At 39.0% G+C, this 22,955-nt stretch overlaps 1 protein-coding gene across 1 annotated transcript in view; it reads right to left on the bottom strand.

Annotated features, from left to right (window-relative positions):
- YME1L1 (YME1 like 1 ATPase) overlaps positions 1-22,955 on the bottom strand; it is a 60,410-nt gene that overhangs the window by 5,042 nt on the left and 32,413 nt on the right. The window contains exons 10-15 of the mRNA XM_037037060.1: positions 19,989-20,141; positions 18,877-19,009; positions 18,036-18,098; positions 16,853-16,965; positions 15,483-15,638; positions 10,409-10,560 (exon numbers count right to left, since the gene is read on the bottom strand). Coding sequence (XP_036892955.1) covers positions 10,409-10,560; positions 15,483-15,638; positions 16,853-16,965; positions 18,036-18,098; positions 18,877-19,009; positions 19,989-20,141 — 770 coding nt within the window. The remainder of the gene's footprint in view (positions 1-10,408; positions 10,561-15,482; positions 15,639-16,852; positions 16,966-18,035; positions 18,099-18,876; positions 19,010-19,988; positions 20,142-22,955) is intronic.

Below are 22,955 nucleotides of genomic sequence, written 5' to 3' on the forward strand. Positions count from 1 at the left end.
GTTCTGAAACACTAATGTTAATAACCAGAATTATCTGGCTCTCTGACCTTACTTAATACCATGATGCTGAATGCCCAAAAGACATTTAGTACAGATGGTCATCAGGTGACTGATGAGAAAACCATCACTTTATAAAATAAGGAAAATTCTTTATAAAGCAAAATGGGTTTATAAATAACAGGCAGATAATGCCACTATAGGCCTGTCTTATCCTCTGTTGCACAAAAATATTTAAAATATCTCTAAAGAGAAAGATATAAAAATAAAATTTGTAATTAATAAGAAAAACCTTAGAAAAAACTACTGAACCAGTATATACTTTCTTCTGTGCAAGGAAAATAACAATTACATAACTGATACAGGGTGTAGCCAAGGGGGGGGGGTGGGCAAAGAAAGATTTGGAATGTTGTCCAGAACTCAAAGTGCATGGGAATATTGGAGAGACGTATAAGATGTCCTCACCCCTTCCCCTCAACAGATGTGAGTTGGGGGAAGGGACACATGGAGCAGGAACATGCAGGGCTGTTTTGTACAGCAACAGCCTTGCAGCTAATCCATGGCATGGTCATTTAACATATCTATAGCCTTTGGTGGGTCACTGGATATGTTAAATGGCTGTGGCCAGGCTTGGAGCTAGGGGAATGAAGTCACTTCCCCCTAAGATGTGACTGGGGGACAGATCCCCTGAGTTACAGCGCCTGCGTGGGAGCTGGGGGAAGATTGGCTCTAGGACATGGGGCCATACCTGCCCAGACTAACAATGGCAGCCCAGTAAACTTGTAATAATACAGAAATACTGGCAGATGTAACTGATCATGGGAGGAGTCAGAAATAGGGATACAGAGGAAGATGGGCACAGGGGATTTAAACCCAGACACAGCAGCCATTAGAGGGAGAGCCACGCGGTTTCAGCAGTTAGGACCCCCTCTTGCAGTCATGAAAGAGAGAGCCATGTGGTTTTGGCAGAGTACAGACCCCCTCTTTTCCAGGTGAAAGGGAAGACCACGCTTTGCCAGAATGGAGATCCCCACAGCCAGGTGAAGAAGAAAGACACACGCTTTTGGTGGAGTGCGGACCCCTGCAGCTTTGGTAATAGAGGCCCATGCTTTGGGGCGCTCCCTTTGGCTGAGTGGCCTGGAAAGCAGGACAGACTTTGACTGGAACTTGGTACAAAGAACTCTTGCCAGTGGAAGGTGCCGCATGACTTTGGATTAATTGGCGATCCTACCTCGACATCAACACAGCTGATGATACCCGTGGCCTGGAAAAACAGGACGTGTGCTCGTTCCCTGATTTACACTACCCAGAGTTGGGACAGTGGGAGAAGGGAGTGCTGTGTGTGTGTGTGTGTGTGTAGGTGTATACCCTTAAAGACTTTGATATTTTAATGAAGGCATTAGGCTTGAATAGCATTAAATAAACATTTCGTTTCCTTTTCACAAATCTCTGGCATTGAGAGATGTCTTTCCAATTGGCAGCGGCAGACAGAAGAGCCCAATAGGTATTAGTGTACCGTCCTTGGGAGGGGCCCGTTTTCTGTAGCAGTTTTTGGCATCCCTCGGTGGGCCAAGTATTGCCCCCGCCTCGGACCCTTGTTCGGTAACATAACTAATAATTATACTCTGTTGTCACTCTGAAATCACATTTCATAATGTAAACATGTAGTACTTGAAATATTAAGTAAATTCTTTATTAACAGATAACTTTGACAAGTATCTCTAATTTCAAATTGGTTTAGGAAGTTAAAGCCTCAAAAAACTTGGGAAGCAGTTCCATTTTCTTTTTAAGTGATTTTCATCATCAATTCCATACACAAGCTTCTACAAAGTGCTATTAGAAAGCAAACAAACCGGAGGGGGGGAAGGTGGCCACAGAATAGGAAGGAGCAGATGCCATTTCCCTGTACACATGGGAGAGAATCCTGGCTGATCTACGGAGGAACAGCGCAAACAGCCAACAGTTCCCCAGCATATATGAAACTAAGAGACCAGAAATTGTACTGGACATGGAAAAACCAGACAATAAAGACACAGCTGCAGGTCAGTAGCAAAGGAACCAGAGCAAAGACAAGAGTAGCAGCGGCCTCGGCCGACGACCAGCACCCAGTGGCCTCGGCTGGTGACCAGCGCCCAGCACCCAGCACCTGGTGTGTCTGCCAGTGATTCTCCGGGAGCCCAGGCGCCCGGAGGGTCTACACAGACTCTTTGGTAGCCAAGGACCCTTTGCTCCAGGGTCCTTGGGAGAGAGCCAGGTCGTTAGCTCCCTCCCTCCCCGTCTAAGCAAGGCTGGGCAACACCGGGGAGACCTGTCTGCTTGAGTTTACAGAGAGGGTAATAAGGACAAAGGGCCATGTTCAACCTCGGGATATGTGGTCGCCAGCCCGGGAGAATTGAGAGGCACATTGTTGGGCTCTGACTCCGATAGTCACCGGTCTGGCTGGGAGATTAGGCTGTGCTGAGAGGCAGGCTTTCTTGAGAAATTTTTTGGAAAGTAAACTGAAGGATTCTCCTGCAACAGCCGCTTGCCCTGATCCCCACCCAGCCTGGCAGTGATCCAGAGGAGGGGCAGAAGCCCTTCAGTTCCCCCACAGAACTGGGAAGGACCGTGCCAGGTCCCGTGGGACCTGGACAGCCTGGTTGGCATGCATGTGCCCACACCCCAGCCCACAGCGAGGACCCCTGAAGAAAGTGCTCTGAAAAGAACCTAGACCCCCTTTGTGGGATGCTGGGGAGACAAGCCAGGTTAGCTCTTGGGAGAGCCCTCCCAGAAAGACCACAGGAATCTCCCCTCAGCGCTGCAGCCAATAAAACCAGTTTGGCCAGTGTGAAACCAACAAGAGATGTTCTTTTTTGTTTGTTTGTTTGTTTTTTATTTATTTATCTTTAGAGGGGAAGGGAAGGAGAGAGGGAGAGAACATCAGAACATCAATGTATGGTTGCCTTTCGTGGGTCCCCCGCCGGGAACTGGCCTGCAACCCAGGCATGTGCCCTAACTGGGAATCGAACCATGATCTTCCAGTTCGCAGGCCCACGCTCAATCCACTGAGCCACACCAGCCAGGGCTCTTTTGTTTGTTTTTTTTAAGTAATCTTGTATCTTTTTAATTTTATTATTGTTTTATCTTTCTACACTTTTTTCCTCTCCTTTCTTCTTTCCTGGTTTATTCCTTCTTCCTTTCTTTCTAAACTTACCGCTTTTTTTCTCCCTTCTCCTGCCTTTCATTTGTTGGTTTTTTTTTTCTTTTACCCACAAGTGACACAAACAACTTGGAACTACGAAAAGACCAGAGTTAGACCCAAAGAGGGGGCATCCCAAAAGTAGAGACAGAAAGACAAATTTCACTATGCTTTAGCAGAGAAGCCACAAGTTGCTGCATATTTGTATTATTATTTTTTTCTATTATTCTCAGTTTTTTACATTTTAATTGTATCTTTGTATTCCTCCTTTTTCTGTATGCCTTGGCTGGTTACATTGTTATCATTTGACAGGTTTCCCCTGTTCTCTCCTCCACAGTGTATTGCTAATTTTCTATACTTCATGCCACTTGTTTTCATTTAGCACACTACGCAAAGGTCTATACCCCTGTTCATGTTATCCTGATCACATAGAGTCTGTCATATGATTGTTGCTCTAATATTATTGTAAATAATAGCTGTTCTATACAACTGTAAATACTTCACAACACATCTCCCGGATCTTAGCCCACTTCACAGATTCCTGAATTCTATTAATGTAGTAATTAAGTCTATTTCCTCACACACTACACCTACCTACTTACTATTCTTTACTCTCACCTTACCTCAAAATCTGACCGCCCGCAACCTCACTGCTTTCTAGATCCAACTCACAAGCCTTCCCTTCCCAACAAGAGACTTTTCTTTTGTCCATCCTTTCTTTTTTTTTTTTTAAATATTTATTTATTTATCTTTAGAGGAGAAGGGAAGGAGAGAAGAAGAGAAACATCAATGTATGGTTGCTTCTCATGCATCCCTTGCTGGGAACTGCCCCCTGCCGGGAACTGGCCTGCAACCCAGGCATGTGCCCTGACTGGGAATCGAACCGTGATCGTCTGGTTCGCAGGCTCGCGCTCAATCCACTGAGCTTGTCCGTCCTTTCTTAAAAGTGGCAAGTTGGCTTGAAGATTAAGGTTAACACTATATATGGCATAAAGTTCTTCTATCTCTTCTCTACCAGCTGTGACTGTAAATATCATAAAGTACTCTCCTGCTGTCAAACCATTTTGCCTCCCCCTCCAACTGATCACACACACACAAAGAAAGGAGCAGGTGGAAGCAGAGAATATTAAGATACCTGCAGGAGACTGCACCACTGAATTTCACAGGTATTCTACCACAAAAGTTCACACCATAAACTCAGGGAGTCAGAACAGATCAATTTAAGAAGCTGAAGCTAATAGCTAAGAAGAGTCTCACAAACAATGGGAAGACAAAGAAACAATCCCCAAAAGAAAGTAAAGGAGGAAGTCTCAGAAAGAATGTTAGATGAAATAGATGCAAGTCAACTATCAGATACTGAATTCAAAACACTGGTTATCAGAAAGTTCAAAAAGCTGAGCTCTTTGAACTACCAGAAACTACAGGGAAACTATAATGAACTCACTGCAAACTATATCAACATGAAAAAGGAAATAGAAACTATCAGCAAAGGCCAAGAGGAAATGAAGAATACAAATTCTGAACTGAACAACACAGTGAAAAGAATCAAAAGCAAAATTGATGAAGTAGAATATCGGATCAGCGAGCTGAAGAACAAAGTAGAAAAAAACTCCCAGAAAGAGAAAGAAAAAAAAGAGGCTCAGAAAGAATGAACATGGATTAAGAGAAATGCAAGACAATATGAAAAGTAATAATGTTGCAGACCACTCTGCCTGGTTTTAGGAATTGTATCTCTACCCCTCCTGGCTAAGGGCGAGGGACGACCCCTGGAATGCGAGCTGCAGGAGACAAAGCTTGTCCCTGGTAGCAAATGCTGCCTCAGTTTCCTCTCCCTGCCCCCAAAGATTGGTCGAAAGTCAATGACTGATAAGACCCCTAATAGTGGGGGGCAACCTAAGCTAGACTTGATCACATGGGAGGCCTTTGTGGAAGGACGGTTGGGGGGGGGCCTGCAATAAAGAGCAATGGACCCTCGCCACCCGGCTTTGACAAAGCCCCCGTACACATGTTCTCTGGGAGAAGTACTTCCCGGCTCTAATCCCCTTAAGCCTGATTACCTGTTGGGAGAAGTGCAGCTCCTTGCCTTGCTAGAGCATGTCCTGGGGAAAAATCTGGCACCACAAAGACTTCCTGATAAACCTGTGAAATCTGCTCTGCTAAGAGTGCTTTCATTCATATGTTAAGGGTTCAAGCAAGAAAACCTAAAACTCTGTTCCTGACAGACTCTGACTCATACTGAGCCCTCAGATTTCTTTCAAATGTTATCTACTGTTTGATCCTTGTCGCCCTTTATTCCTGTGTATTAAAACCCAAGAAAAGGCTAGGGAGGAGGGGACTCAGAGCCTTTTTCTCCTCAAAGAAACTGGCCACTGCTGGCCTTTTCCCCCAGAGAAACTGGCCACCAGCCCACGGCTTTTCCCTCTAGGAATATGGCCACTTCTCCTTCCTAAGCAGATCACATCATGACTCGGTCATATTCACTTTCATCCGTGGCAGCTGGGGGGACTTGCGAGGGAAGTTGCCCCCACATAATAATATCCGAATAACAGGGATACCAGAAGGAGAAGAAGAAGAACAAGGGATAGAAAATCTATTTGAAGAAGTAATGATGGAAATCTTCCCTAATTTGATGAGAGAAAAAGTCACACAAATCCAGAAATCACAGAGTCCCAATCAAAAGGAACACAAAGAGCCCACTTAAAGATATATCATCATTAAAACGGCAAAATCCCAAGATAAAGAGAGAATCTTAAAGGCAGCAAGGAAGAAAAAGGAAGTAACATACAAGGGGGCCCCAATAAGGACAGCTACTGACTTCTCAATGGAAAGCAAGAAGGACAACTAAGACAGCTGTCCCCAATAAGGACAGCTACTGACTTCTCCAAGCAAGAAGAGGATGGCAAGAAATATTCCAAGTAATGAGAACCAGAGGCCTGCAACCAAGGCTACTTTACCCAACAAGGCTCTCAATCAAGATAGAAGGCCAAATAAAGAACTTCCAAGAAGTCTAAAAGAATATGCCTCCACCAAACCACCTCTGCCAAAGATGCTAAAAAGACTGCTTTGAGGAAAGAAGGGAAAAGAGAGAGACAGACAGGAACACAGGTACAAAAATGATTACGTACCTACCAATAATAACATTAAATGTAAATGGATTAAATAGTCCAATCAAAAAACATAGAATAGCAGAATGGATAAGAAAGCATGACCCATACATATGCCGCCTACAAGACACCCACCTCAGGTCAAAAGACCTACACAGACTAAAAGTGAAGGGCTAGAAAAAAATTTTCCAAGCAAACGGCCAGGAAAAAAAAAGCCGCAGTAGCAATATTCATATCAGACACAATAGTCTTCCAAAAAGGACCATGAAGAGAAACCCAGAGGTCACTTCCTCTGGGAAGTGATAATACTCAAGGGAAGAATCCACCAAGAAGACATTAACATCGTAAATATATATGCACCCAATATAGGAGCACCCAAATATATAAAGAAAATCTTAGAGGACTTCAAGAAAGATATTGACAGCAATACGATTATAGTAGGGGATTTTAACACCCCATTGTCAAAAATGGACAGATCTTCCAAACAAAATATCAACAAAGATATTGTGGCAATGAACAATGCCCAAAATGAAATGGACATAACTGATTATATATAGCCCAAAGAAGCTAAATACACATCCTTTTCAAATGCACATGGAACATTTTCAAAGATAGACAACAGGATAGTACACAAAACAAGCCTCAACAGTGTCAAGAAAATTGAAATCATACCAAGCATTATCTCCGACCACAAGGAACTGAAACTATAAACCAACATCAAGGAAAAAGCCCAAAACACCCAAAATCATGGAGGTTGAATGGCATGCTATTAAACAACAAATGAGTCAAGAATGAAATTAGGGAAGAAATCAAAAAGTTTCTGGAAACAAATGAAAATGAACTCACAACAACCCAAAACTCATAGGACACAGTGAAGGCAATCCTGAGAGGGAAGTTCATAGCAATACAGGCTTACCTAAAAAAGATGGAAACATTTCAAACAAACAACCTAATCCTGCACCTACAAGAACTCGAGGAACAACAACAAAGACAGACCAGAGCAAGTAGAAGGAAGGAAATAACCAAGATCAGAGCAGAATTAAATGACATAGAGACTAAAAGCACAATTCTAAGGATCAATGAATCCAGGAGTTGGTTTTTTGAAAAGATAAACAAAATAGATAAACCTTTAAGTAGGCTCATCAAGAAAAGAGAGGACCCAAATAAACACAATCAGAAATGAAAGAGGAGAGATTACAACTGATAACACAGAAATAGAAGGGATTGTAAGGAATTATTATGCAGAGCTGTATGCCAAGAAACTTGAAAACGCAGGTGAAATAGACAAATTTCTAGAAAAATATAATCTTCCAAAGCTCAATGAAAAAGAAGCAGAAAACCCGAACAGGCCAATAACAGCAGATGAAATTGAAGAAGTAATCAAAAAACTCCCATCGCACAAAAGCCCTGGACCAGATGGTTTCACAGGAGAATTCTACAAAGCTTTTAAGGAATAACTAACCCCGATTCTTCACAGACTATTCCAAAAAATCCAAAAGGAGGGAAAACTCCCCAACTCTTTTTATGAAGCCAGCATCATTCTAATTCCAAAACCAGATAGAGACACAACAAAGAAAGAAAACTTCAGGCCAATATTGCTGATAAACACAGACACTAAAATCCTCAATAAAATATTGGCAAATCGCATCCAACAATACATCAAAAAGATCATACACCACGACCAAGTGGGATTCATCCGAGGGATGCAAGGATGTTCAATATTCGTAAATCAGTAAATGTAATACACCACATAAACAAAAGCAAACACAAAAACCACATGGTCATATCAATAGACTCGGAAAAAGCTTTTGATAAGGTACAACACCCATTTATGATAAAGGTACTCAGCAAAGTGGGAATAGAGGGAGCATTCCTCAATATAATAAAGGCCATATATGAGAGACCTACAGGCAACATCATACTCAATGAGCAAAAACTAAAAGCTTTTCCACTAAGATCAGGAACAAGACAAGGTTGTCCACTTTCACCACTTCCATTCAATACAGTATTGGAAGTTTTAGCTATAGAGATCAGACAAGAAAATAAAAGGCATCCAAATTGAAAAGGAGGAAACAAAGCTGTCATGTTTGCAGATGACATGATAGTGTACATGGAAAACCCTATAGCCTCTACCAAAAAACTGCTGGAACTAATAAATGAATTTGGCATAACAGCGGGATACAAAGTCAATATCCAGAAATCAAAGGCATTTTTGTATGCTAACAATGAAACAGCAGAAGCAGAAATCAAGAAAAAAATCCCATTTGATATAGCAAAAAGAAAAATAAAATATCTGGGAATAAACCTAACCAAGAAGGTAAAAGACCTGTATACAGAAAACTACACAACACTTAAGAAAGAAATCAAGGAAGACACAAACAAATGGAAACATATACCGTGTTCATGGATTGAAAGAATTAACATCATTAAAATGTCCATACTACCCAAAGCAATTTACAGATTCAATGCAATACCTATTAAAGTCGCAATGGCATATTTCACAGACATAGAATAAACACTTCAATAATTTATATGGAACCATAAAAGACCCCGAATAGCAGCCGAAATTTTGAGAAAGAACGAAGTAGGAGGGATCACAATACCTGATATCAAACTGTAATACAAGGCCACTGTAATCAAAACAACCTCGTACTGGCATAAAAACAGGCACATAGACCAATGGAACAGAACAGAGAGCCCAGAAATAAACCCAAATCTCTACAGTCGATTAATATTCAACGAAGGGGTCAGAAACATAAAATGGAGTAAAGATAGCCTCTTCAACAAATGGTGTTGGGAGAACTGGACAGCTACATGCAAAAAAATGAAACTTGAGCACCAACTTATACCATACATCAAAATAAATTCAAGGTAGATAAAAGACTTAAATATACGCTGTGACACCATTAAAGTCCTAGAGGAGAACACTAACATGAAAATCTCAGATATTATACGCAGCAATATTTTTACTGATATGTCCCCTAGAGCTAGGGACATAAAGGAAAGAATTAACAAATGGGATCTCATCAAAATAAAAAGCTTCTGCACGGCTAAAGAAAACAGTATTAAGATAAAAAGAGAACCAACTATATGAGAAAACATATTTGCCAGTGATACCTCAGACAAAGGTTTAATCTCCAAAATATACAAAGAACTCACACGACTCCACTCTAAGAAGACAAGCAACCCAATTAAAAAATGGGCAAAGGACTTGAACAGACACTTCTCCAAGGAGGACATATAGAGGATCCAGAGACACATGAAAAGATGCTCAATACTGCTAGCTATCAGAGAGGTGCAAATTAAAACCACAATTAGCTACCACTTTATACCAGTCAGAATGGTCATCGTAAACAAAGCAACAAACAACAAATGTTGGAGAGGTTGTGGGGAAAAGGGGACAGTAGTTCACCGGTGGTGGGACTGCATACTGGTACAACCATTATGAAAAACACTATGGAATTTTCTAAGAAAACTAAAAATGAATATGCCTTTTGACTCAGCAATTCCAGTGTTAGGAGTATATCCTAAGAACCCTGAAACATCAATCCTAAAGAACCTATGCATCCCGATGTTCATAGCAGCACAATTTACAATAGCCAAGAGTTGGAAGCAATCTAGGTGTCCATCAGTAAATGAATGGATCCAAAAGCTATGGTACATTTACACAATGAAATTCTATGCATCAGAAAGAAAGAAGGAGCTCCTGCCCTTTGCAACAGCATGGATGGAACTGGAAAGCATTATGCTGAGTGAAGTAAGCCAGGTGGTGAAAGACAAATACCATATGATCTCACCTTTAACAGGAAGCTAAACAACAAAACAAACAAGCAAGCAAAATATAACCAAAGACACTGAAATACAGAACAGGCTGACAGGGACCAGAGGGGAGAGAACTTCAGCGGAAAAGGGGAAGGATTCACAGGAACAAGTACAAAGGACACATGGACAAAAACAAAGGCAGGGGGTGGGGTGAATGGGAGGGAGGTGGGGAGCACTGTGGGGGTGGGCTGGGATGGCAGTAAAAGACAGAAAATTGTACTTGAACAATAATTAAATTTGAAAAAAGAAGTTATTACTTTAAAAAAAGAAAAAAAAGAGAAAGCAAACAAGCCTACGAAGTACTTACATGTCCGAGTGTTGGCCCTCGGGGCATGATCGTGGCTTTGTTGATTGGCATTGCATCTTTAGTGTAATATGCAATGATAGCGTGGCCAGATTCATGATATGCAGTGATAGTTTTGTTTTTGTTATCAATTTCCACACTTCTACGTTCAGGACCTAAGGACAAACATTTCATTGGGTAAAACCTTCCATTAGAGAGGTCTTTTTAAGTGAATAAAGCCAACTGGCCTCAAAGTTGTTCTTAAAGGGATATGATTTAATATGACTAAAAATATTTTAAGGAAAGTAAAAGTTTCAAAATAAGTAGAATTCTACATATTAAGGGTCTGTCCAGACAATATTCAGCCATGTAATATGAAAGAGGCATTTATTTTCAGATACATTTTATTGATTATACTATTACAGCTGCCCCATTTTTATCCTCTTTATTCCCCTCCACGTGGTATCCACCTTCCAACATTCCCCCCTTGTTTCATGTCCATGGGTCATACATACAAGTTCTCTGCCTTCTGTTTTGTACCTACCATTTATGCTTCTTATTCCCTGTACCTTTTCCCCATTCTCCCCTCCTCCCTGTCCACCACATCCCTCCATGTATCTCTACTTCTGTGATTCTGTTCCTATTCAAGTTCTGTGCTTAGTCTGTTTTTGCTTTTTTAGGTTCAGTTATTGATGGTTATGAGTTTGTTGTGATTTTACTGTTCATATTTATCTTTTTCTTACGTAAGTCCCTCTAACATTTCATATAATAAGGGTTTGGTAATGATGAACTGCTTTCATTCGACCTTATCCGGGAAGCACTTTATGTGCCCTTCCATTCTAAATGATAGCTTTGCTGGATACAGTAATTTTGGATATAGGTCCTTGCCTTTCATGACTTTGAATCCTTTCTGCCAGCCCCTTCCTGTCTGCAAAGTTTCTTTTGAGAAATCAGCTGACAGTCTTATAGGCACTCCTTTATAGGTAACTATCTCTTTTCTCTTGCTGCTTTTAAGATTTTCTCATCTTTAATGTAATATAATTATGATCTGCCTTGGTGTTCGCTTCCTTGGGTCCAACTTCTTTGGGACTCTTGAGCTTCCTGGGAGTCCATTTCCTTTGCCTGATTGGGGAATTTCTCTTTCATTATGCTTTTAAATAAGTTTTCAATTCCTTGCTCTTCCACTTTTCCTTTTGGCACCTCTATGATTTGGATATTAGAACATTTAAATTTGTCCTTGAGGTTCCTTAGCCTACCCTCATTTTTTAAATTGTTCTTTCTGTTCTGGCTCATCATTTATTTCTTCCTTCTGCTCCAAACTATTGATCTGAATCCCTATTTCCTTCCCTTCACTGTTGGCTCCCTTTATTTCACTTTTCATAGCCTTCAGTTTTTCCTCTATATTACCACCATACACTACCATTTTTGTGAGCATCCTAATTAATTGTTTTGAACTCTGACAGGTTGGCTATCTCCTCATTGCTTAGTTGTATTTTGGGGAAGCTTTGAACTGTTCTTTCATTTGGGCTATATTTTTTGGTCTGGGCCAACCATCTACAATAAGAAGTGAAGCCTTAGGTATTCACCTGGATGGGGCAACCCATGTCTCTACCTTGTGGCCCTGTATGTGGGAGAGGGTTCTAACAAGGAACAATGTCACCTACTCAGCTCTTGGCTGGCTTTCAGTTAGTTACTCCACTACACACAAAAAATTGGGTCCTTCTGGTGCTTCCATATCCAGGTGGGTGGTTTTGTGTATGTTCTAGGACCCTGTAAGTCCTCTTCAATTTACTCTCCTGTGAGGCTGACAATTTCTTCTGCCACCTCAATCCCCCCAGGTTTCTTTCAGTCACAGGTATTGAGTGTTTATTGCCGTACCATGGAACCCTGGGTTGCACTGTCTTGCTCCCTAGTTCTTCCTCCTCATTTAGCCACTCAAAAATGTGACCGTCCACTCTGCCAGCTGCCAACTTCCCCAGAGTCCTCTCTGACCAGCTGCCCATCTCTGCCCCTCCTACCAGTCTAGATGAATGTCTTTTTAATATATTTTATTGATTATGCCATTACAGTTCTCCCATTTCCCCCCACCGTTCACACCCCCCACCCATTCCCCCCTTAGTTCATGTCAATGTGTCAGAAGTTCTTTAGCTTCTACATTTCCCACACTACTCTTGCCCTCCCCCATCTACTTTCTACCTACTGTCTATGCTACTTATTCTCCGTATCTTCTCCCCCCTTCTCCTCCTCCTACTCCCCTGTTGCTTACCCCACATGTGATCTCCATTTCTATGGTTTTGTTCCTGATCTGTCTGCTTAGTTTGCTTTTGTTTGATGTATGTTGTTAATAACTGTCAGTTATTAATTTACTGCTCATATTTTTATCTTCTTTTTCTTACATAAGTCCCTTTAACATGTCATAAAATGAGGGCTTGGTGATGATGAACTCCTTGAACTTGACCTTATCTGAGAAGCACTTTATCTGTCCTTCCATTCTAAATGAAAGGTTTGCTGGACAGAGCAATCTTGGATGTAGGTCCTTGCTTTTCATGACCTGGAACACTTCTTTCCAGCCCCTTCTTGCCTGTAAAATCTCTCTTGAGAAATCAGCTGACAGTCTGATGGGAACTCCTTTGTAGGTGACTGTCCCCTTATCTCTTGCTGCTTCTAGGATTTCATTTTTATTTTGGCTAATGTAATTATGATGTGCCTTGGTGTGTTCCTCTTTGGGTCTACTTTCTTTGGGACTCTCCAAGCCTTCTGGACTTCCTGGAAGTCTATTTCCTTTGCCAGGTTTGGAAAGTTCTCCTTTATTATTTGGTCAAATAAGTTTTCCACTTGTTGCTCTTCCTCTTCCCTTTCTGGTACCCCTATAATTCTGATGTTGGAACATTTAAAGGTGTCCTGGAGGTTCCTTAGCCTCTCCTTTCTTCAAATTCTTATTTCTTCATTCTTTTCTGTTTGGTTGTTTCTTTCTACTTTCTGGTCTACTCCACTGATTTTAGGGCCAGTTTTGTTTCCATCACTTTTAGTTCCCTGTACAATTTGCTTCATTTCACTCAGTGTAGCCTTCATTTTTTCATCCAATTCATGACTAAAACCAACCAGTTCTGTGAGCATCCTGATCACCAGTATTTTGAACTGTACATCCAATAGGCTGGTTATCTCTTAACTGCTTAGAAGTATTGGCTCTTTGCCTTTAAGCTGTTCTTTTGCTTGAGCCATAATGTTTTTGTCTGTTCGTGTCTGTTACATATGAGGGCGAAAGCTTAGGTGTTCAGCGGCGCAGCACAACCCAGTCACTGGGTTGTGACTGGGGGTGTGGTCAGAGAGGGAGAAATGGAGTTTGTTCCACTCTCTCTCTCTCTCTCAGATGTCTGTCCCCTCTGCCGCTTCCCACAAACAAACTGGGCCCTTTGGGTGCTGCTCCGGGGTGTAGAGGCTTGTGTATGTTCTAGGACTCTGGGGTCTCTCCAACAAACTCTCCTGTGAGGCTGGGAGCCTCTCCTGGCACCTCAACCCCTGAAAGTTTTTCTAATTGGTGCTTTTAGGCTTTAATTTCTGTCGCTGAGGCCTTGGTTTGCCTTGTCTGTCTCACTGTCCGTTTTTTTGCCCGGTTTATCTGCGCATGAATGTGTGACTGCGGTCAGCCAGCCACCTTGCGCCCTCGCTGGGTCTGCCCCTTGCCAAGCCAAACTTGGAATCTGCCAACCGCCACCTGAATGCCTGGGCGAGTCCAGCAGCCACTGCTTTTTCCTGCCATGAGCCCTCTCGGTGGCCGCTTACTCCACCCTTCTTACCAGTCTTGATGAATGGTTCGTTGTTGTCAGACTTCAGTACAGTTCCATTTTCTGTTTGTTTTAGTTTCTAAATCTTTGTTGTCCTTAAATTTGATTGTTCGAGGAGGTACAGTGTTTTCACCTACACCTACATCTTGACCAGAAGCTTCGAATATTTCTTCTTTACCACCTCAGTTATCAAACTCACATGCAGTTGGATTTTCTGGGAGTTCTGGTTATGTTTTGTTTTTAAATTTGTTCTTGTCCTTCTTCTGGTTGTGCAAGGAGGCAAAGTATATCTACCTACGCCTCCATCTTGGACAAAAGTCTAAAGGCATTTATTGAAGAAGGTACAAAATACAAGAAACAATTGTACATAGGACAATGACACCTCGGTTCCCTTCAAAGTAGGCATCTTGGGACCTCACACAGTTCTCCCAATCACCCTCACCTGCCCTGTCTTTCTTTCCTGGATCTCATTTTAGTTTTGGGAAAAGCCAGAAGTCACAGGGTGACAAATCTGGTCTGCAGCTCACCAGGGTTATTTAATGTGTTGCCAAAAAACTCTCCAGGAGACATGATGCCTGAGTGGGCATATGGTTGTGATGAAGCTGCCAGTCACCAGCTGCCCAAAGCTGCGGCCTTCTGAATCATACAAACAGCTTTCACAACAAAAATCAGAGGCAGATTCATTGCTCTACTCGTTCAATCATTTTAAATGTGATGGTCACACAGTACACATGCTCACTCAACAATGTCTACCACCCACCACTGACTACTACAGTGAAGTTTTCACTACTCATGTATGTGCATGCCAGTCCACTCTCCTTGGGTGCCAGGTTACAATGATGTCATACAAATCATTCTCATTATATTAACAATGGCAGGACTTTTTCTGGACAGACATTGTAAACTACAGCAATTCCAACTGAAAATAAAAATCGTTAGCACTGTCATCTTAATTCTTGTATCAAAAAAGAAAGCTTAATTCCATATCTAGAAAATAAACTTCCCATTTAAAAGGAATGTCATAACTAACTTGTTTTGAAGTCAAAGTTTAAAATAATAAGGAAATACTTAAAAGAGTAAAATTAACCATTCTTTTATCAGCAATATCAAGACAAGTATAAAATCATGCATACCCATGTCTCCTAGAAAGTATAATTATAAAATCTATATATGCCCATAAGAGAACAAATTGTTTTACTACATCCAAATAAAATTTTTTTATGTTCCTCTATCTTTGTTTTTCATAACATCTCAAAATAAATTTATTCTCTAACATACTGAATAGTATAAGATACCAAAAAGAGACAACATACCCATTAGAATTTTATCTTTGGAAAACTCTAGTTCTTTCATGGTAACCATTTCTTTTCCATCAACAGCTGCCTTTAACGCAGCTTGGTTCACAAGATTCTCCAACTCTGCTCCAGAAAAGCCAACAGTACCTCGAGCTATGATTTCTGGATCAACAGCTACATAGACACATGAACACAATATTAAAATTGCAAAACAGTTAATACAAAGCGTGTCACAAAGAACTCAAATTTCCAGAAAACAGCCATCATGAATTGTACTTTAAAATATTTATCTCTTTTAAATTTATTTTTTATTCATTTTTAGAGAGAGAAATATCGAGTTGTTGTTCTACTTTATTAATGCATTTTCATTGGTTGATTCTTTTTGGAGATTTTATTTACTTTTAGAAAGAAGGGAAGGTATGAAGGGAAAGAAAACATAAATGTGTGCGAGGTTCATGAATCAGTTGCCTCTTGCACATCACCAGCTGGGTACCTGGCTTGTACCCAGGCATGTTCCTTGACTGTGAATTGAACCAGTGATCTTTCAGTTTTCAGGCCAGTGCTCAATCCACTGAGCCACACCAGCAAGGGCTTAAATATTTATTTTAATGATACAAAAAAATAAACTTACTTTACTAAATTCTAAGGGAAGAAGACCAAAACTGCTCTTAAATATGCCATTAAAATTGCCATTGGGACAATCACAAAAGTTAAGGTTAAATAACTTTGTGGGGAAAAAAAGAAATGTAATAAATAATCAGACAATTTTAAAACCTTTAATTATGAACTATATCTTTACTGGCCTAACAACAAATCCAAAAAGTATACTCACAGACAACAGTTTGTTTTCTAAGTTTCACCTTGGAATACTTTGGACATGAAAGCACCCTTTACTACAGGACACATACTTGGTTTTATCACTTGATTATGACATGTTTGAAAATACTGCAACTTTAATAGCTGTATTTTATTATTCAGGTTGGTCTAGGATGTTTCCTTCTTTTGTGTTTTCACAGGTGGCTTTCTCCTCCTTTGGAACCAAAGTGATTATATCATGAGGTACTGTGCTCATAATAAATATACAGATACTTTTTTCCATTATTTTGTATTTTACATTCATCTTAAAAAACATATATTCATCTTCAAGTATTATATACATGGATACTCAAAAGATAACTTTCATTAGAAGCAGGATTCTAAATGATAAAATCTCCTGAATATACATTAATTATGAAATGGACTTTTTCTTAAGGCTATATAAATGGAAGAAAAAAGAAATAAAGGAACTCGTCTTTTAAGACACTGATCAAATAAGAAGCACAAACAAGGTAGACTGACACTACCATTTTGTGAAGATAACAATGTTTGTATCATGGAATTACACTTACACTGATCAAACTTTATTTTATTGAGATACCACTTCAAAATTTCTGTTCGGCCTTTTACATCTGGCCTTGGAACTGTAACCTGCATGTCAAATCGACCAGGACGAATTAAGGCGCTAAAGGAAGAATACAAAACAAATGAAAATGTATAAGTTGTCTATGTCACGTTAAACAGGACGACCACTCTAAGGAGAGGATGGAAAGACAATGCATCCAGAGGTTAGAAGGAGTTTTGAACATAAGTATCAGCTAGTTCCTTGTAAAAATGGCTCATGTAAGTTTCAACAACCAGAAGGCAGAACGACGATATATGCAGATACAGGTGTGCATCTAGATAGTACACAACCTCCAGAAACAAAAATCTGTGAGTCAGTAAGGCAGGGAACAAATAATTCTACACGTCTATTATGAGAGCCACATACCCATCTTAACTTCTGTGAGTGTAGAACGTTAAACTAGAGTCTCAGGTAAAGACAAACCATTAGATGAAATAAAAATATGACTAACTTCTATAAAACATCAACAAAAATTAAAACTACAGTACATTTTATTTTTAAAATGCTCTCCACCCAAAAAAGTCTGTGTGGTATGTATGTTGTCAGAAGGTTCTTTTAATAGGCTTCAGGAGATACAACTAACATACCAGCAAATGTAAGGTGAGTAATCCATGCACCCTCTTTTGAGAATGCCTGTGTCTTCCCTCCTCTCTCACCCCAGGCACATTCTGCCTTTCTTCTTCCTGAGCTCCAAGGGCCCTTCTTTTGCCTCTGTTGACTTGTTTCCTGAGACCATGCAGCCCAACTGGCTCACCTTTTCTATGTCTTTGGCTTTCTAAATGAATATTGTCTCATAATTTAAAAAATAAATAAAATGTATTATCCAGGGGGTTTTAATATATTTAGAATGTGCAACCATCACCACAATCTAATCGCCAAATATTTTCATGCCCCTTCAAAAAGAAACCCCAGATTCAATGGCAGTCATTCCTCAATCTCCCCAGCCACTGGCAAGCCCTAATCTATCTACTTTCTACTACTATGGACTTATGTATAGTGGACATTTCATATAAATGGAACTATATAATATATGATGTTTTTGATGGGATTCCTTCTCTTAGCATAATGTTTTCAAAATTCATGTTCCAGCATGTATCAGTACTTCACAAAACTCTTCTTTTAATACTTACTTATCTAATGCCTCTGGGAAGTTTGTGGCTCCTATGATGATAACTCCTTCATTGGGTTTGAAACTATTTAAAAAAAAAGAATCTTTTCACTAAAAATTAAAATAGCACACACATACAAACGTTCAGCACAAAACTGTTTAACATTAATCTTAACAGCAAATAAAATGAACTAGTATTTTTTATGCCCCCAATGGTATCTCTATTTCTTAAAAGAACAAATGTTATGCCCATGTACATCAATAAAACTGCTAATAATAAATTATCAAATCACCTGTAATTATATACCTGCAAAATATCTGTTCTACTTAGGAAGAAATGTGACACAAAAAAGCTTAGGCATCTAATTTTTGAAAAATTATTTTCAAGTTTATCAATTCAAATTATTTGCTTCTAGACTTCCTATTTGGTTCCAAAATGTCTCATTATATATATATGCAACAAACTTTTTTGCTTCTTTCAAAGCAACCTCAACTCTTCCTTTGTATATTATGAATGCTGATGCAAGCTTTCAATGTATCTCAACACTCCAGTCTGGTCACAAATAGTGCAGGGACCAGCACACTCTCCTGTTATATCTCCAAATAGGCTACTAGTCTCAGCAGGAATCACTGCCTTCCTGTCACAATACAATAAATGTTAAAAATGTGTAAATATCACCAATTAAAAGGAGTTGGTACATTAATTACCCCATTAGAATGAAAAACAATACAATCCCGAGAACAGCTTGTCTTGACTTCTTGCATGAGGAACTACTCTGTTGCCTATAAACATAACATTTTTCCTCTCTCTTGAATGTTACCAAATATATCACTATACTGGAAAAGCAGGTAGAGTCAATTACCCATCCATTTCAGCAAGAAGTTGATTTATTGTCTGCCTTGAATATGGATGCATTGGAGATTCAATTCGTTTTCCACCAACAGAATCTAATTCATCAATAAATATAACACAAGGAGCATTCGCTTTTGCTTCCCCTAGGAAAACAGAGAAGATTCAAATAAGTTTAATGAAACCAACACTTTCTGAAGAAAATCATATAATATTAAAAATCTGTAAGATTGTCAAAAGATATTAGGGACAAAATGCACAGGAAAAGATTTTGTGTTTTTTTTTTAACTGATTAAAGAACAGCCTCAGAAGAAAAGTATACCATAGAGAATGATATATAATAAAAACAACAGAGTATTCATTCACTCTTTATTCCTAGTTGTAGAAACCTTACACAACCATCAGAGGTTAATTACATACTACAGAAATGATGAACTGAATTTTAAAAAAATAGCTTTTCCACAGTCTCCAATCACATCTAACACTACCACTAGCTATTCTGACTACATTTGTGAAAAAAGTATAGTTCTGTTTTAGCTCACACATGTATTTTACCTGAAAACAGAGCAATAGCTATTTCAGCTCACTATCAATCTTAAGTAGCAACCAAAGTGTAAGAAACCCTCTTCTGCCCTGGCAGGTGTAGCTCAGTGGAGTGAGTGCCAGCCTGTGAACCCAACAGTCATGGGTTTGATTCCCAGTCAGGGTACATGCTTGGGTTGTGGGCCAGGTCCCTGGTAGGGGGTGTGCAAGAAGCAAACACACATCGATGTTTCTCTCCCTCTCTTCTCCTCTCTCCAAAAATAAATAAATAAAATCTTTTTATAAAAAAAGAAGGAAACCCTCTTCTAACCTGACTGGTGTGGCTCAGTGGGCTGGACATTGTCCTGAAAACTGCAAGTTCACCCCACTGGGGCACATGCCTAGGTTGCCAGCAGACCCCTAGCTGGGGTTTTGCAAAAAGCAACCCATCCATGTTTCTCTCATACATCAATGTTTCTGTCCCTCTCTCCCCCTCCCTTCCCCTTCTCTAAAAATAAACAAAATCTAAAATAAAAGAAAGAAACCCTCTTTCCCTGAAATAAAAAAAAATTAGTATTGTATAAAAGATATATTAAAACATACTAAAAAGATTTCTTATGCGGCTGGCTCCCACGCCCACAAACATCTCATCAAATTCTGATCCAGAAGCATAGTAAAAAGGAACATCAGCTTCTCCAGCCACAGCCCGGGCAAGAAGTGTCTTTCCTGTTCCTGGTGGCCCAACTAAAAGAATTCCTAAAAGGAAAAAAACAGTATACAAGAATGAGTCAAATTAAAGAAAAAAGAAACAAAAACAAATCCTGATATAAATGTGAAAACCAAAGTTATTAATTTTTATAATTTTGAGGTTAAAGGCACATCAACGCCCAATAATTTGAAACAGAACAAAACATATTTGTCTCTACTAACGATTCACTTCAGGATCTTCTCCATAATTCATTTTCTTGTATCATCTAAGTACTGTCTGTATATCAGACATAAACAAGAATGAATCTTCAAAGAAAGAAATAATAAATTTATCACTAAATGAGATAAAATTCAGATAAAAAGTTTAAGAGACTAGACAATAAATGTAATCCACAAATCTTAAACTGATATTCTTCCGTGAAAAACACATTTTAAAAAGTTCCAGAAACATCTGATAAACATTTGAAAAATACTGAAGAGTACATGATATTAAGAAAATAGGGTGGGACAAGTTTAATAAACTTTTTAAATATTTTTAAAAAGAAAATAGGGTTGAGTATTATTTGGTGGGATAAATTACTGTTTATTTAGGACAATGTCCTTACTCTTGGGTGATGCATAACAGAGTATTTAGATTTAAAGTAATTAATGTCTACAACTTTCTTCAACTTTCTTTCTGACTTTTCTACATGTTTGAAAATTGTTATAACGACAAGTTTTTCATAGATTAGAATAGAATTCCCTGGTTTAGATAATTTTTCATTTTTCAGACCACATTTAAAAAGACAAAAAACTGTACTAATGATGTATTTTAACATTAAGAATCTCGTTTTAAGTACAGCTCAAAAATACCCTTGAGATTATCCCTAGCCCAGACCAGGTGGTTCATTGGTTGCAGCACTGTTCTGTATACTAAAAGGTTGTAGGTTCAATCCCCAGCAGGGGTTATGTGCAGGAGGCAACCAACTGATGTTTCTCTCACATCAATATTTCTCTCTCTCTTTCCCTTCTTCCTCTAGTTCTAAAATCAATAAACATATCCTTGGGTGAGCACTTAAAAAATGTATTATTCTTATATTTTCATATTATTATGGTTCCTAGCTGGTTTAAATCATCATCTATGAAATTCTGTAGATTATATCTTAGTACTTGAGGACTTTCTGTGACCAGAAAGAAAAATGTAATTATTTTTCATGGTTTTAAATATGCTTCCTATGACATTACAGTATTGATTTAAAAAATGAATACTAAATTAGCAAAGATTTGTATGTATTATTTTTATATACTATTGAACATTCTCAATAGAGATATGACAGAGTATAAAAAACAAGCCTTAAAAATAGAAATGCCCTCTTGAACTCATGGTCTCTCTTTCCACGACTGGAATCTATAATAATCTATAAATGACAAATCAATAAAACTAGAACTTGTGCTAAGAAAATTATTAAGCATGTGAACAAAGCCTTAAGATGTTAAGATGATCATCACAGTGCTAATTTCAATAGTAAAAGATTAGAAACATTTAAAATTTCAATATAAATCATTAGAGTATAGTACAACCATATACAAGGACACCATAAATTCATTACAGTTCTGTACCCAATTCCAGTATGTGGGTTTTTCCTTCACACTGACAAGCAATTCTAACATCTGATGGATATCCTACAATTTAACTCAATTCTGACACTACGCATTTAGAAACAGCATTAGATCCCATAGGTTAAGAACTCAGTTTCCCTTCCCCACTTGGTATCTCAGTAGCAAGACTAGGTTGTTTCCTGTACTTCTGACCAACAAGCTGGTTAGAAGTTCCAATGTCCCCTCCTTGGGTATGATTAATTTGCAAGAGCAGCTCACAGAACTCTGAGAAACATTTACTTAGGAGATTACTGGTTTATTATAGTATTCTTAACTAAAGAACAGCCAGAATGTAGGGCAAACAAACCCCATCCTTCTTTGCTTTTATGGAGACCTCATTACATGGACATGATTGACACTGGACATTGATTCAACATCCAGCCCCTCTCACTCTCCAGGGGTGGGGAAATGAGTGGGTGGGTAGTACTAAATGTTCCAACATTTTAAGCACAGGGTAGGTTCTCCTGGCAACCTGCTCCCATCCTCAGGTGTGTTCCAAAAGTTACCTCATTAATACAACAAAACATATCTTCATTGCTCTCTTCACTTGTAAAGTTCCAAGAGTTTTAGGAGCTCTGTGTTTGAAACAGTGACTGAGACCAAATATATTTTTTATTATAAATCACAATGTCACATAGTAATTAAAAATCATAGAGTATCTGAGAAAACACCAAGACAAAAACAAACTGAGCAGATTCTACAAATTTATGTGTACTCTACACACTTTTTAAGATCAGAAAATATCCACAACCCTACAAAAAAAGACTGAGGAATTTTTTCAGATTAAAGCAAAATCTAAATGTTATATGTGAACCTGGATTGGGTCCTGAGCCTGGGTGAGAGTGAGAATGAGGGAACTAAACGACAGAGGGTATTACTGGGACAAAAACTGAAATCTGAGTATGATTGTGAATTGGTAAGTTTTGGATTAATGCTAAATCTCCTTATTTTAATAACTATACTGGAGCTGTATAAAGAAAATATCCTTATTCATAAAGGAGCATGCATGATATGATATATATAACTTTCAACTGTTTTTAAAAAAACATGTAAATGAAGTAAATGAGCAAATAGGACAAAATACTTTAAACTGTTGAGTTTGGATTGAGTATAGAGTTCTCTGTCCTATTCTTGCAAATTCATTTCAAGTTTGAAATGGTCACATTTAAAATTACCCCAAAAAGATGTAGACCACTATATTCAGAATAAGCACTTACTTATAAA

The sequence above is a fragment of the Sturnira hondurensis genome, unplaced genomic scaffold (assembly GCF_014824575.4).
Source record: "Sturnira hondurensis isolate 20B ecotype Veracruz unplaced genomic scaffold, ASM1482457v3 Scaffold0022910, whole genome shotgun sequence".
Taxonomy (NCBI): Eukaryota; Metazoa; Chordata; class Mammalia; order Chiroptera; family Phyllostomidae; genus Sturnira; species Sturnira hondurensis.